Source organism: Aptenodytes patagonicus, chromosome 23 (assembly GCF_965638725.1).
Source record: "Aptenodytes patagonicus chromosome 23, bAptPat1.pri.cur, whole genome shotgun sequence".
NCBI lineage: Eukaryota > Metazoa > Chordata > Aves > Sphenisciformes > Spheniscidae > Aptenodytes > Aptenodytes patagonicus.
Window position 1 is genome coordinate 3463392 of NC_134971.1, and position 14447 is coordinate 3477838.

The 14447-nt window shown below is 47.0% G+C and overlaps 1 protein-coding gene across 2 annotated transcripts in view; it reads left to right on the forward strand.

The window, feature by feature from the left end:
- POU2F3 (POU class 2 homeobox 3) overlaps nucleotides 1-14447 on the forward strand; it is a 42786-nt gene that overhangs the window by 7864 nt on the left and 20475 nt on the right. For both annotated transcript variants that reach the window (XM_076358393.1, XM_076358394.1), the window contains exon 4: nucleotides 8787-8821. In XM_076358393.1, coding sequence (XP_076214508.1) covers nucleotides 8787-8821 — 35 coding nt within the window. The remainder of the gene's footprint in view (nucleotides 1-8786; nucleotides 8822-14447) is intronic.

Consider the following 14447-nt stretch of genomic DNA (forward strand, 5'->3'; position numbering starts at 1 on the left):
CTGTTCTGTTTATAAACAACAAAGCTCTTTGTACTGAACTTCCCTGGAAGTTTTTATTTTCCTTTATGCACATTGTTAGAGGAATATTTACTGCAACACCTAATAGGTCAGTGTTTTGTTTACTAGCTTCATGTGGGAAAATCTGTTTTCCAATGACTCATTAACTGAAGACCCATTTCCTAATGAATTGGACCAATCCACACAGCTCCCCAGGAATCTTGTTACCCCCAAAGGAGAGGGCAGTTACCAAACTAACGATATTATAGCTTATAAAGAATGGAAATCCTTCTAGGTGCAGATTTACAAAGGCCTTTCATCACCAAAAGATGCAGACTGGCTCCAAGAAGAATTAAAAAAAAAAAAAAAAATACTGGAGGGAGTTGGGTGCCAAAATGCTTTTGTAAACCAAGCCCTTGATCTAAAACTGATGCCTAAAGATCTGATGGGAAGTGTCAGTAGCAGAAGCATAATCTCATCCTTTCATATCTCTGCCAGTTCTAGGCTAAGAGGGGAAAAAAGGGTAATTTGGGGCATTGTTTTACTTTGAAAGTGTTTAAAATAATCGTGGGGCTTTTTCTTTTTTGAGAAAATTGTCAAAATTGTTCATCTTTCATAGCAGGTTAGGAAAGCTAAGCTTTTTTTTTTTTCTTTTTCATCCACACCAATTTCATAGAAAACGCCTCAAAGCTTTTAGTAAGATGTTCTCCAAAAACCCATATTTGTTTGATTCCACCCCCCAGCCCCCCATGTCTATTGGTTGTAGTGAAATTTTGCCATTTTACAAAAAGCCATGATTTAAAAAAAAAATTCTAAGGAATATCACCTGCTCTACCCAGTCCTGTGAATCTTAAGCTCTCTTTACTTTAACTCTGCCTTTTTTGTCACAGTATGTGTGTGAAGGGAAACAGGGGAATAGGCACGAGTTTCTCCTGCAAGGGCCGTGGGTTGGACTGCCTTCCCCCATCACCTGACCTGTGTAGGTCAGCCCCGGTCCGAGCACCAGGTCGTCTCTCCAGTCTGAGGGTCCTCTTTACCCTCTCCTGTGTGATGCCAGCGTGGTTTAACGCTTGGCATGCGGCGGCTGTGGCTGGGCTCGCAGGCAGTCCCGCTGACTCCATGGGGGGTAATGACAAGCGTGAGTTTTATGCTTGGCTGAAAGCTCTTTTCATCTTTTTAAACTGATGAAAGCCATGCCAGCAAGTTCTGGGTTGATTTTTTTTTTTATGGGAACTGTGGGGGCTTGGCACTGCAGAGTGTCGCCCCTGGTCTTCAAGCCGAGAGGCAGAGATCTCCCCCTTCTTGTGGTTTATCTAAGCCCTCTGTATCTGATGCAACAAAATGCTGAGGTGGGACTTGCCTCTGTCTGTCTGTTTGTTTGTGTCAGACACTTGTTCCCTGTTTATCTGCTTGATCAAAACAGGTTACACCAAGCAAAGCTACTTCCCTTTGATTTCATCTGTTGAGGCTATGGGGGGGAAGCCAAAGCTTTAACAAAAGGGCGATAGGGAAGCTCTTCAAACACAACCATTGGTAACCGAATAGCTGCAGGCGTTCCGAACATCTTCCCTCCCCACCCTGTAACACGGGGAACTGGCCAGCCTGCCAGGAGCCCAGGGCGGGGTGCGCGATGGGCACCCCAGCACACGGGGAGAGGAGCTGGGGTGTGTATGTGTGGGTGCAATATAGGACAGCCCTACAGCGTTATTGCTGCCTCGGGAGCAGCTGGTATTGCTCCCTGGGACAGTGGTGGTTGGCTGACCCGGCAGCTTCGCCCAGCTGTGTCGGGTCTGGGATCTGGAAGAGCAGCAGCCAGGTAGAGGAGTGCGGTTTCATGACGAGGGCACATGGAGCCAGAAAGCTGGGCTCTGGGCCTGCTTCTGCCTCTGGTGGCAATGGCAGCGGGGTTATCTAACCCTCACGGCTTGGGTGACACGTCCGGGTGCGTTAGGAAGCAATAAAGCAGGTATCTTCTCTCTGAGGATAAGACAGACCCTTTCCTTTAAACCCCAAGAAAATGAAAATGGTAAGGAGCTATGATGCATCTGCTCCTATGGTCTTGCAAAGTGTCCCTTTTGAGGGGATGCTCCTTTGAACGTCACTCATCTCCCCCTGCATCCTCACCTTCAGTCAGTTTGTGCCCGTGGAAGGATGCCAGCATGAGACACCTTCCTCCACTGCTGCTGCAAGACATCTAAGGTCCCCTGGCAGTGGAGGAGAGAAAACAAGGGCAGTGCTGAAACTGGATACCAAAATTTCCCACCTAAGCAAAAGATCTTCCCAGTACCCCACCTTCTGTCAGTGCCTTTTGCATTAAATCCATATCAGGGTAGATGGAAAAACAGAGACCTTGTCTCAGTTTGCCTCTCTGCCACACAGTCCCTGTACAAACTTAACTAAGTCTATCTCTGTTCCTCAGCTCCAAAGTGAGGGTCTCAATCTTTTCTCCCACCTTTTTGCCAGGGTGTAAGCTCTTTGATGAAGGTGCTGCTCTCCCCAGGGATGGGTACAGCTCTTGGCAGAATGGAGCCCTGATCGCTGCTGGACTCTGGAGATGCTGTTGTTTATTGTATTCCAGCTGGGTAGGGTCTCTTTTAAACTTGATGGCTCACGCTGGAATAGGGTATGGAGGCTCTGACCTCTGTGTCAGCTTCTAACTCGGGCAAAAGGAAATGTGCACAAGCAAGGGATGGCAGACTGAGCAGTGCAACGGCTTGTGCGGGATGAGCTGGTGCGTGCTCAGGCTGTGCTGCTTGGTGCACCGGGGCGCTCGTTGTTGCACTCAGCAGGCAAGCTAAGGGATGCACAGTCTGAGCTTTTCTCTTTTGCCTTTTGTTGTTACCTCTTCAGATCGGGCTGGAAACAGATTGCCAGGCCAAAGTCTTTTGAGGAAACTTGGCCTTCCCCGGCCCCACACTGAGCCTGGTCCTTGGCTACGCCTTTGCTCTCCAAGGCTAGCCCTCCCTGGTGAAACTTTCCTCAAAGCCTCCAGGATTTCTCTTGCCTCTTCCCCCTGCAGCCATGCACAGCCCCAGGACAAGTCCTGAATAAATGAAAGCAGCAGCAGTCGGGCTGGAAACAGCTGGTTGCTATGGCAATTGGGCCTGCTTAGGATTTGCATAAGGCTGATGATTTTCATAGCACAGCCACATTTAAGGCAAGCAGGAGAAATTTCCATATTCCCAGCTCCGAGTCAGTTGGGGCGTGGGGGAGGCCAGGAGGGGGCTATTTGAAATTCAAATGAAGGTGATTAGGGTTTGAGGTTGGGTTATTTTTTTTTTTTCTTAAACATCCCATTATGGAAGAGGATAAAAAAGGATGGGGAGGGGAAAGGGGAAAAAAGGCTGGTTTGACTTGAATTAGAGGGGCAAAGGAAGAGCTGGTCTGATCTGCCTCTTGCCTCTGGTCTAAGAGAAGAGACTTGCCCTCTCCCAGCACCTGCAGGTGAAATGTTTTCCGTGGGAACAACTGCTGCCCTCGGGTTTCCTTCTGGAAACTGCCCGAGTCTCCCACACTTGTTGTCCTGCTTTCTCCCCCCGCTCCCTGCCCCACATGAAGGGTATATTGCATTCAGAGCTGCAGTGGGACTAGATGTCGTCATTTCTTTGAGGCACTGCTGATAAAGGAAAGGCGTTTTTATAACCCAGGGGTTTCCACCCAAATGAAACACTTGAGTCTTCAGTGAAAGCTTCCCCTGGAGTCTGTAGCCTCTGACTGAGTCAGCACAGATTCACTTTCCCTGCTAACCAGCCTGAACTTTCCCATGGAGATGCTCCAATGCCCCGGTTTGGTCTGTTTGTGTCTTTAGAGCAAACGGTTAACACGAAAACTGCAGCCCTATCTGGCTGCCTCAAAACTCCTCATCCTGTTCACACTTCCCCCTACTCCCTTTAAAAAGCACTTCTTAAGGTAAGCCTTGGGAACAACGAGCATCCCAGCAGGGCACGTAAGGGTCCAGGGAACTGACTGGTGTCTGCTCAGCTTCAGTTTCTGCTCCCCAGTGCCACTGGACACTAGAATGGAGAGAAGGTGATTTAAGTGAGCTCCTACCACCCAGGGCTTTTCCTGCTAGTTCTGGAGAAGTCGCTGGTCTGACTGCTGGGAACAGTAGCATGAGGGCTAAGACTTGGTATTTGCTTGAGTCTCCAAAGTGAATTGAAATCCTGAGGAGTGTATTTGATGCTGAATATCTTTTTTGATTAATAGAACCACATCATTCTCAGTGCAGGTGAGCATTTGTTTCATTTACAGCATGTGGGTCAAGTATTGTTTATAGTTATAATAACTGTTGCCACTCTTTTCTTTACCCGCTCTTGGGTAATCTTTTAACTTCACACGTTGTTTGAGGTGAGAGATTTGATTCTTGTCTCAGTTAATATGAACAAGTTAATTTCTCAGCTTCTAGAAAATGTACATTGAAAGGCATTCTGCATCTGGCCTGCTTTGTCAATCTCTAATGGCATTGTGCTTTACAACTGGAGTGCTAAAATCTTCAGAATAGCTGAGATTAATCTTAATTTTAGATATTCAATACTTTGAGGCTGAAGTCTGACCTACTCACCCCAGGCTCCTTGTACAGTCAATGATGAAAATAGGTATCTCCAGAAGGTGATTCATCTCTCTGCCGTCTATCTCGGGGGCGAGATGAATTGCCCTCTGGAAGCACCTGCTTCCTCTCTGTGGCTGTAAAGGGAGCCTAGAGCAATTGGCTCAGAATTAGACACCTAAAAGTTAGACATCTAAGCCCAGGCAGCTGAATCCCCTGCCTGGTGTCTGCCTGGCACTGTTCCTCCATCGCCGTTCAGCTGTTCTGAATTTTCCTCCCAAATGCACGCGGCAGAAAACTGATTCCCTGTGGGAATTCCCCAACACCTGTTAAAGATTGAAATCACCTTCTAATTCCCTGTCCCTTCTGTGCAGCTGAGCTCAAACTATGAGGTGAATTAAGTGTGTAGTTGGGTGGGAAGGGGGATAATGTTAGCCTTCTGGTTGCAGCCCTGTTTTTGTCACCGGGCGAAAAGCCATGAGCGGCTGTCACTCCCCGTGGGTGACATCTACATGTTGCTGCATGTGTTTGCCTTGCGAAGATGAAGGCACACTGCAATCTTGATTTTACTTTTCTCCCATTACGGCGCTTTTATCCTCAAGTGGCGGACTGGCTCGGCGGCTTCCAGTGGGAATCATGTCGGTTCTGATAGAGCACTTGTCTTTGGTTTTCAGAGCAAACGGTGCGTTCCAGGTGGGGGGAACAGCAGCGGGTGGGGGGAAGCATCTGGAACTGTTCTGCTGCTCCCATCCCCAGAGAAACCTCCCCAGGCAAACTCGCACCAGATCTGATGCCAGTGCTATGCAAAACAGCTGCCAGGTGAACCAAGGAGAGCAGCACAGTCCTTGCCTGCTGTGCTGCGGGGAGCCAGCTGAGCTTATCGCTGCCTTTTTCCCCCTGTCCGGAACACCCATAAAGAGGGGAATGAAGGCTTGTTTGATGGGGAAGCTCCTGGGAAACGTAGTGCAAGGGGCTCAAAGCAGTCTTTCTCCATTTAAATCCCAGGGCTTCCCCAGTTTGATGCAATTTAAGGAGGGGAGGACTGCGTCTAGCAGACGCTGGAGACCTTGGATCCCATTGTGTCTGGCTGGTGTAGCAAGAGGCAAGTTGTTGGCTGGTGCAAAGCTCCATTAAAATTAGTGGAGTTCTGGCAGTTTACAGCAGCTGAGAATCTGCTGCCACTTACACTTTTCTTTCTTTTTATCTCCTGGAGCTAGAAAAGATTAAATCTTAAGTGCAGATCCTCGTTGTTTGAACAGCCCGTTCCTTTAAGGAGAGAAATGACTACTTCAGTGTGAGTCCTCATGTTGATAGAAACTGGGAGGAAACCAAGTCTATTTTAAAAATATTTGTAGGAAAGTTACTGATTTAACTGAAAGAGGGGAGTTGTTATCCCTATCACACCCAAACCTTGGCTTGCAGCTGGAATCATTTGAATTTTACTTGAACACAAGCTTTTACTGAAATAGAAACAGATGAGATTTGTTTGCAAACAAATCCATGCACAAACACTCACTGGTCCTGCTGAAAAGTTGAAGAGATTTGTGTATCCAGCTCCAATTTACATAACCACTGGGAGTAGAAATCACGTTGCCCAGTTTTAAATATCTCACTATTGGACATCTAAGTCTGAACTAGTTGCCCCTGGGTCCCTTTGTAGTCAATAAAGAGAAATAGTCATCTCCAGAGGGCCATTCATCTCAACTTGAGATAGGCGTCTAAGATAGGTCAGATGAATGGCCTCTGGAGGTGCCTATTTCTCCTCGCTGTCTATCAAGACAGCCTGGGGCAGTTATCTCAGACTTAGACGCCCAAGCTACAACTGAGTTAATGTCAATCTCCGTGCATATTTGCAACATGCTCCACTGTCACAAAATACCTGGCTGAGGTGCTCCCGAACGCCCCTGTGGATCTGCGGAGGGATGTGCAAGAGGGTAGGACTTGGAGGAAGCTGTGTCTGGCCTTGTAGGAGAGGAAGGGAAAAAGAAAGGTAGAAGTCTGTCAGCTGCACGTGCTTGTGCAGGGAGGAAAAAGTGAGAGATGGGAAGCTTAGAAGAGGAGGAAAGAATGTGCTGGAGAACTTGGGCCTCGTGGTAGCGATGTGGAAGGAAACTCCGTTCCAGCTGTGCATCTCGAGTTCCAAGTTTTGGGGTGTAGGATGGTGACTCAGAGCCATCATCACTGGGACCTAGGGATTTCCCTCAAGGTCTTTGAATCTTGCCTCATCAACATGCTGCATTTGAACATGAGTGAAACTCTTGTATCCGAGAAACCAGAAGATTACCTTTTCCTTCCTGTTCTATTTTAGCAACTGGGAACTTTATTTCCTCCTTCTCTCCTCCTTGCCTTTCTTCCCTTTAGCTACTGCCTTTAGATTGCATCAACTCCCCGTGGGTTTCAAAGGTAGAAACTGCAGGCCTTGAAGATCCTCACACAGTTCTGCTCAGGTGTGTGGATACTGATTGTGATCATCTATTAACACTATCAGCATTCCCATCGTTATATGTGCAGTTGTTGGCTCTTGGGGCATAGAGCTGGAACGCAATGAATGAACAAATTCCTCGGGCGGGAGCAGCTGGAGCGAGGTGGTCAGGGAGCAGACGGTTACAGCGAGAGGCACGGGAGCACAGAAGCGCGTGGCAAGTTGGAAGCTGTAGTAGAGTAGGGAATTACATGGAAGAAGATAAAGACCTGAGATTGGGAAGAGAAAAAGCTTTGAGAAGCAGGTCAGGAGGAAGACAGGAAGAAAGGGCAGGCTCTAGCCCAGCAGAAATGCAGACAGGCCAGGGGAGAAGGTGCAGAGCTGGATCTAGGTTGAGTTGCAGACGGTGAGAAGATAGAGGAGATTTCAGAGCGGGGGGGGCAACAGCTTGTTCTGCTGTGAAATAGTGCTCTGGCATTGTTTGATAGCGAAGACCTACAGCTCAGCCTAACACAAGCAACAAAGGCAGCTCAGTTTCCACAGTCAATGCTGTTAACATGTTGCAGATTAAATCTCCAGAGCTGTTTCTAGATAGCAGAGAACAGGGTGCCGTGAAATTGTTATCATTGACTTTAAAATATTTTGCCATCTATGAATAATTGTACTAAGCACACTCCCCCCGAGGATCTCAAAGAACCATGCTGATTCACCTGGAAATATTATGTGTATGGTGCAAGCTGAAAAACTGCGTGCTAGATTAGGGTCAAGGCTTGTTCAGTTGAAAGCAAGTCAATGGGAGAGTTGGATTTGCACTCCTGCCTGCACAGCCTCTCTCAACCGCTTTCCAGCTTTTTGCAAGAGAGACATGAACTACTGAAAAACATGATGTGTTGAAGCTTGATCAGATCACAGGGCACGGGCTATGCTTTATGGGGAATGTTATACTGGAAAAAACAGGAGGATGAGGCCCTGGGGGCTTGTGCCGGTGGGATGTGAACAATTTAAGACTGTTTATCACAAACTCATTCGGACTGGAAGAGAATGACTTGGGGAATGGATTGTGAAGGGAAGGGGTTTCTTGGGGTTGCCTTTGCAACTAAAGAGGCTTCGTGGAATCCCTTAAAACATTCATATCTGTGGAGCGTACAACCTTTCCTCTGTGATGTTCTTGATGAATTTGGCAGGTGTGATGGGGGGGGAATGTTTATCATCAAAGGGGAATGAGTGAGGGCCTGTGCGGTACCTTCAGGCTGAAACCTGTCTGATTTTTCCCCCTGTGCCTGCCAATCTCTTTTGGAATCAAGGAGACGCCTCTTGAGCACAACCCCACGGCACCCTCCGTTCCTTTAGATATCCCATAATTACTCAGTGCCACACGGGTTCCTGAAGATCCCTGGTTAACAGCCTCGGCCACCTGTTTGCTAGCCTCTCCCACAGTTAGTTCTTCCTTTATGTACAGTGCCTTGGTCCTGGATTTCCCTGGAGATTTGTAACGTCCTCCAGCTCACCTCTCCTGGAATCTCCCTTGCAGTCAGTGAGCTTTCCCCCACCCTTGCTACTTGGCCAGATATCTCCCAGGCAGAAACACTTCTGTTACACTTCAGCAAAGGCTTATACCACCAAATGTTGGAAAAGCTGCCTTTGTACTTCCATTGCTGCATTCGCATTGACTCCACCTTCCTCCTCCTCTCCTTGCTCTTACAGTAAACTGAGCTGGGCTAGCAGCGTGCCTATGGTTATGTGTGTTCTAAGTTCTCGAAAGTTTACATCAATGCTGACTGTCATTGATACTAAGATATTTTTCTTTTTGTTTCATTGTAGGAAGTGAACAGAATGGGCTGGACTTTAATAGGCAGGTAAGACGCTCCCTGGGTTACCAGGTATTCTCCTGCTTTCTTGAATTACTGTTTTTTAATTGCTCATCTTGCTGAGTCCCAGGCAGCTACTGCTGAGAGATAAAAACTGTTAGGTCAGAAGCTACCATTAAACAGACCACATAAGTTCTTCTCAATTCCCCTTGTGGGATAGAATGACAGATTAAACTTCTGGTTTCCGGGCCTTCCTATTTCATAGAAGTTCAGTTAATTATAGAGTTTCTTCAAATCACCAATTGCTTGAGGCTTTTTCTGGCTTTTTAATTTTTTTCCATTGTCATTTAGAAACAAAAGGGACCTCATTTACACTGGCAAATGTGCAAATCCCGCCCCAAAGCCCCATGCATTTCTACTGCTTGTGACACTGGCGCTGAAAGCACTGTGGTATGCAAGTCTAAGAGCATGGGGCTGACTCACAGGAATATCAGCAAGGACTGAAGATGAGGTGGTTTGAGGTCTTGGAGTGCGTAGGTCAAGACCAGGCCTGCCTACAACTGCAGATTCCTCTTTGCAAGACAGTGGGGAAAGCGACAGCAGATAAAAGCAAGTGCTTCTTGCAGGGCAAGCAAGCCCTAATTGCAAATGAACGTGTGAGGGACCGTTGTCTTTGCTGTGTTTGCTGTTATCCTCCTGCTTCATGCAGCTAAAAGCAACCCCTGTCTCACTGAGTGCCTGGAGATTTTCATACGTGGCTCTAAGAAATCCCCAAATCTCACGTCAGAATTGCAAAGGCAAGAAGGTTACAGGTCTCCGGAGAGTATGGATCTCGAATCTGTGCAGACACATGAGAAAATCCTCTCTGAGTCCAGAGCTAAGGACTCCTGTGGCCATCAGTGGAGCTGGACTCAGACCTTGTAAAGAAAAAGAGGAGGTCTAGAGAGCTAACCCACTGATCTGCTGGAGGACTCCAGGGGTTGACTGGGGAGCTGGAGCGAGGAAAGCAAAAGGGGCTGTAACTCCACAGGCAGTCACTAGCATTTGAAGCAGATGTTGGCACTCTTGACAGTACAGCAACCTGCCTGCTTCCAACCGTGCATTCCCCGAGTTCAAGGGTTGCGATCCTTTGCAAAGGCTGCCTGCTAGCAGCAGATAGGCAGCTGAAGCTTCTCGCTGTGACTTTCCTGTCCTTCAAGCTTGCCTTGGTGGCTCTTGTCTGACAGATGTCAGCAAGCTGCTGTTTGTTTGTTTGGTTTGGCTGCTCTGGTTTTGGGTGGGTCGTAACTTCCTATCAAAGGTGTCTTAACACGTTCAGCCATCTTCCAGGTTTTTGGAATACCCAGCTGAAAACAAAAAGTCTTGTGTCTCCAGCTCTGTGGATTGCAGAGCCCAAAGCACAGGTTTTCTACACGCCAAGAGAAGAATCCAATCTGCTTATAACTAGTGATAAAAGAAAATTCCCTCAAGATAGAAATAAGCTATGAAAATACAAGATTGTTACATGTTGCAAACTTTTCCTATGGCAACACCGCAAAGATGTTAGAACTGGAAGCCGGGCTGGGGTTAATCAAGGAAATGTTATTGACTGTGGTGAAGCAGCGCTCATTTACACCCACTGATGATTTGACCCATTATCTTTAAGGTCCTAGTCCCCTGCATGCCACTGAATTGAGCGGATGCTGGTAAAGTTGTAGGGGCAGACAGCCTCAAGTCAGTAGGATTTGGGCCAGAGTCTTCTTGAGAGAAACATCTCCCTCCCAAAAAGAGATTGTGGTTTTCTGACAGTCTTTTGTAACATTCACTTCCCACTTTTGTTTTTCTCCTTCCACTAAAGGGGTACCGCAAAATCCCTTTCATTTGTGCCAGCCCATCTGTTTGTGTAACTGAGTAGCAAACCCGACTGGGGACTTAGCAAGGTTTAAAAAGCAAAAGCCTGTGAACAAGCTCATTTTAATGTTTGTTTTTTAATCTGGTGCGATTCCCCACAACATAGGTAGAGTCCACAGAAGGGGTTTTGCAGCGATGTCAGGGATGGGGTTGTAACAGTCCGTGTGAGTGGACATAGGCGTGCGCAAATGGCTCTTTGTCTCCCTCTCTTGGCCCTCTCAAGGCCATGCGTAGACTTGAGCCATTATTGTTATGGTTGTTATTCTTTTAAATGAGCATGAGCCCAAATGCACACGGGTTATACACTCACGTTTCAGGCTGACCTCAGCTATTGGTGAATTCATCTTCAATTCAGCAAACAGATTTCAAATGACGAGAAAAAGGAAGAAGGGAGATATGGAAATATCAAAGTGTTTTCGTGTAGATTCAGGTGCTGAGCTCTTTCATTAGGGGTGGAGGTTGGTGGGTTTTTTAATTTTGGTTTGGGGTTTGAGGTTGGTTTTGGGTGGCTTTTTTTTTTTTTGTTACCTTGCAATTCAAGTTTTCAAACTGAAGCCAGAGAAGTATGGTTTGAAACCTAACTCCAAACTGACTGCAAGAGCTGCTGAGCTCTCTTTGACTTTATTTGGAGTGCTGGGCGCTAATCACTTTGAAGATCATAAATCTCACATCATTTAAGCCTCTCCCCCAGTCTTTGTAGATGGCCTACATTTCAGGTCTGTTTCCCTCCCATATTATGCTCCAGGCGGGAAGAGAAGGGTGGAGTGACCTGGTTAGACCCCTTACTTGCCTACCAATTCCCTGCTGTGGCTGCTCTCACCCTGAAAATGGGGAGGAGGGAAACTCTTGCGGAGTTTGAGGTTTTCTCGCAGTTTGTGGGTCAGCCCTGCGCTTTATGAGAAAGCTGCCTTCTGATCCCTCAACCTATTTGGCAAACATTTCTTCCCCCCTCCCCTCTTCAAACTCTCCTCCCACCTGGATGCAACAGTAATTTGTATGTGAATGAGAGGGAAAAGGGTGTGTATGGAAAAAGAAGCATCTTCTGCCTTGCCTATCTGGTTTGGCTTTTTATTTAGTGAGTCTAATGCTGGTTGTTTCCTGTTTATATCAAGGGAAATGCAAAGAGACGGTAATAAACTTTCACCTTCAGTGCTTGCAACCTGCATAGGGACATCTGCTTCTTGATGGTTTGGGATTGTGCCCAGAGCGTGTCAGGGACAGAACTGAGTAACTCGGCAAACGTGGCTTCAGAGTCTTGCCACGAAAGGGCATTGAGTGGGACCAGGAAAAGATCTGACTGAAAGTGTTGAAATCAGAACTTTTCCTCACTGTAATGTGGTGATCCTCACCAGGTGATGCTGCTGCGGTCTTACCAGGTCTTGTTTGGTTTATTTCCCCATCGGTATACACAGCGTTCGGCCTTTAAGGAAATACTGCATTGTTTGTTTTTGTAGATGGCTCTGAAGAGAGCTGTTCCAGAGAGCCAGGTAATTCACCCCGTGTCTGGAGTTAATCCCTGAGATAATATTGCCTTCTGGAATACACACGTGGAGCTAGGGCTGATGGTTTTGGGAGCCGACAGGGCTTCTGTGCATGGCGTGAGTGTTGTAGCCCAGCACATAGTGCTGTGCATTGATCTGCAGCTGGAGGAGGAAAATACACAGATGCTGAATCAGGAAAGTGACGTGTAGGACCGTGTCATCTGTTGGTCCTTGCGGCAATGCAGTCTCTGAGTGCCAGGGAGGAAGGAAGGCTCAGATCTCCCCTCCTTCCAGAGGAGGGAATGAGAGGTCCTCTCCAAGCCCCTTCACGCTCTCAAGCACTGAGCTGCACTCCAGTGCTGGGAGAGATTATGTCTCTTTTGAAATAAAGCTGAAAGGTTATGTGTTACCAGTGCAGGAAAGGCTTAGCAGGATCTGCATGTGCTCTGTATCCAAATATGTCATGCAGTTTCATTCCAGCAAAAGGCTAACCCTTGCAGACAGGCTGTCATTTGTTTAATGATAATGACAGGTTTGATATTTTTATCAATGTAAAGGTGATCCTGCCGTGAGACTTTACAGTATTTAAGACAGACAAGAAGGCACTAGTGTGCTTGAGCAGCCCAGGGCTCAGCAGAGTTTAAATTTTCCTGTTGGTTCTTTACTCCTATTACTTTATTTTCTTTGGTTTACACCAGTCAGGGGATGTAATGAGGATATATATCTCTTTCCAACAGGATTCCTAGAAATAGGATCTTGGGATAGATTTACCTGGGAAAAGGAGGTAGCTTGGAGATGTATTGCTGGGGCAGGAGAGATCTTCAGAACACAAAGGGAAGCATCCAGAACAAAATAAGGAAATAAGATATGCAATTGAAGTGGCCTCGTATTTCATATGCACATTAGCTCACCACTTACATTTGCGCGTTGGGTTGTACACGTTGCCATTTTGACCATTGCACATGACTGTAAGGGACACATTTCAAAATCTCTCTCTTCCAATGGTCAGTCAGCATTAAATAATTGAGCTGCTTAAGATTCCCAGTCAGTGGGACCTGACTAGACTTTTTTTTGCTAATTGAGTGTGTCTGCTAGTATATCACAAAAGAGTGGTTGAGGGACTGAGTCCGTTGAAAAATTCCTCCCTTCCAAAACCAGGTGAAGGATCCTGTGTGTTACTGCCCTGCTCTCTGCAAGAGGTGCCAAAGGGGTTCCCCTCCCTCAGGACCTGCTTATCTAACTCATCTCCCTGTCCTGTTCATATCTGACACAGTCATTGTCCAAGGGAACTTTAATTTTTGAGGTCTATGTGGGGTTTTCAACAGTTGTTTTGAGGTAATAGGGTCTCAGGTCTTCACAGCTGATGTCCTGTAGACACATGATATGAGAAATTAAAGTGGACAAACTGCATCTGAGATCTAAAATCACTGGTGGTTCTTTTTCAGTGCCATTAATAACACTCTGACCTTGTTTGGTACTTTCCACCCACACCTCTGAAGGTACTTTGCTAATGAATTTAGCATCCCGGTGCCTCCGGAAGGTAGGGAGGTGTTTAACACTGTCTTAGAGATGAGGCAGACACAGACTGACTACCTGGCTTTTCCCAAAGGTGCTGAGCACCGTGATTGCAGTTGAAATCAGTGGATGCTTTATAGGACAGTTGCCTGTGGACATTGAGGCGTATTGTAATCCAGGGACCTGCTCCCTGGCAGAGCTGGGATACGGACTCCGATTCTCTGATTCATAGTCTTGTGCTCAACCACAGACAAGTTCTTCCTCCCCTCCATCCTTTTGAAGGTGGAAAGAAGGGCCTAACTTGCTAGGTAGTTTGTTATTAATATCTGGGATGCAAAACTCCCTGCAGATTTAATTTTGCTCAATCAGGGCTTCCCTCCCCCCAGGGATCTCTCTCATAGTTTTTCATTCCACTTTGTGTTCCCACCTCCCCCTAATCGCATGTGTTCCCTATATGTCATTTCTGTTCCTGCTTGGCTTTTCCCTGTGGGTAGTTCAGGTTTCAGTCTGCCCTTCAGATTTCCATCCCACTCCTGTTTTGCCCTCCTCTCAAGGGGAGGTTCACATCCTGCTTCCTTCTCCCCTCTGGGGATCAATTCAGATTTCACTCTCTCTTCTTCTCCGCATTGCCCCAGGGTATCAGCCTAAGTCTTGCATCTGCTTTTCATCTCTTGAGCCTTCACTAACTGGAAATCAGCCTGGCTGTCCATACCTGCCTTGACTGACACTGGATCTAAGCTGAACACTACCTTGGCCTTTCGCTTTTGAAGTTTCCTCGCTTTGTCCTA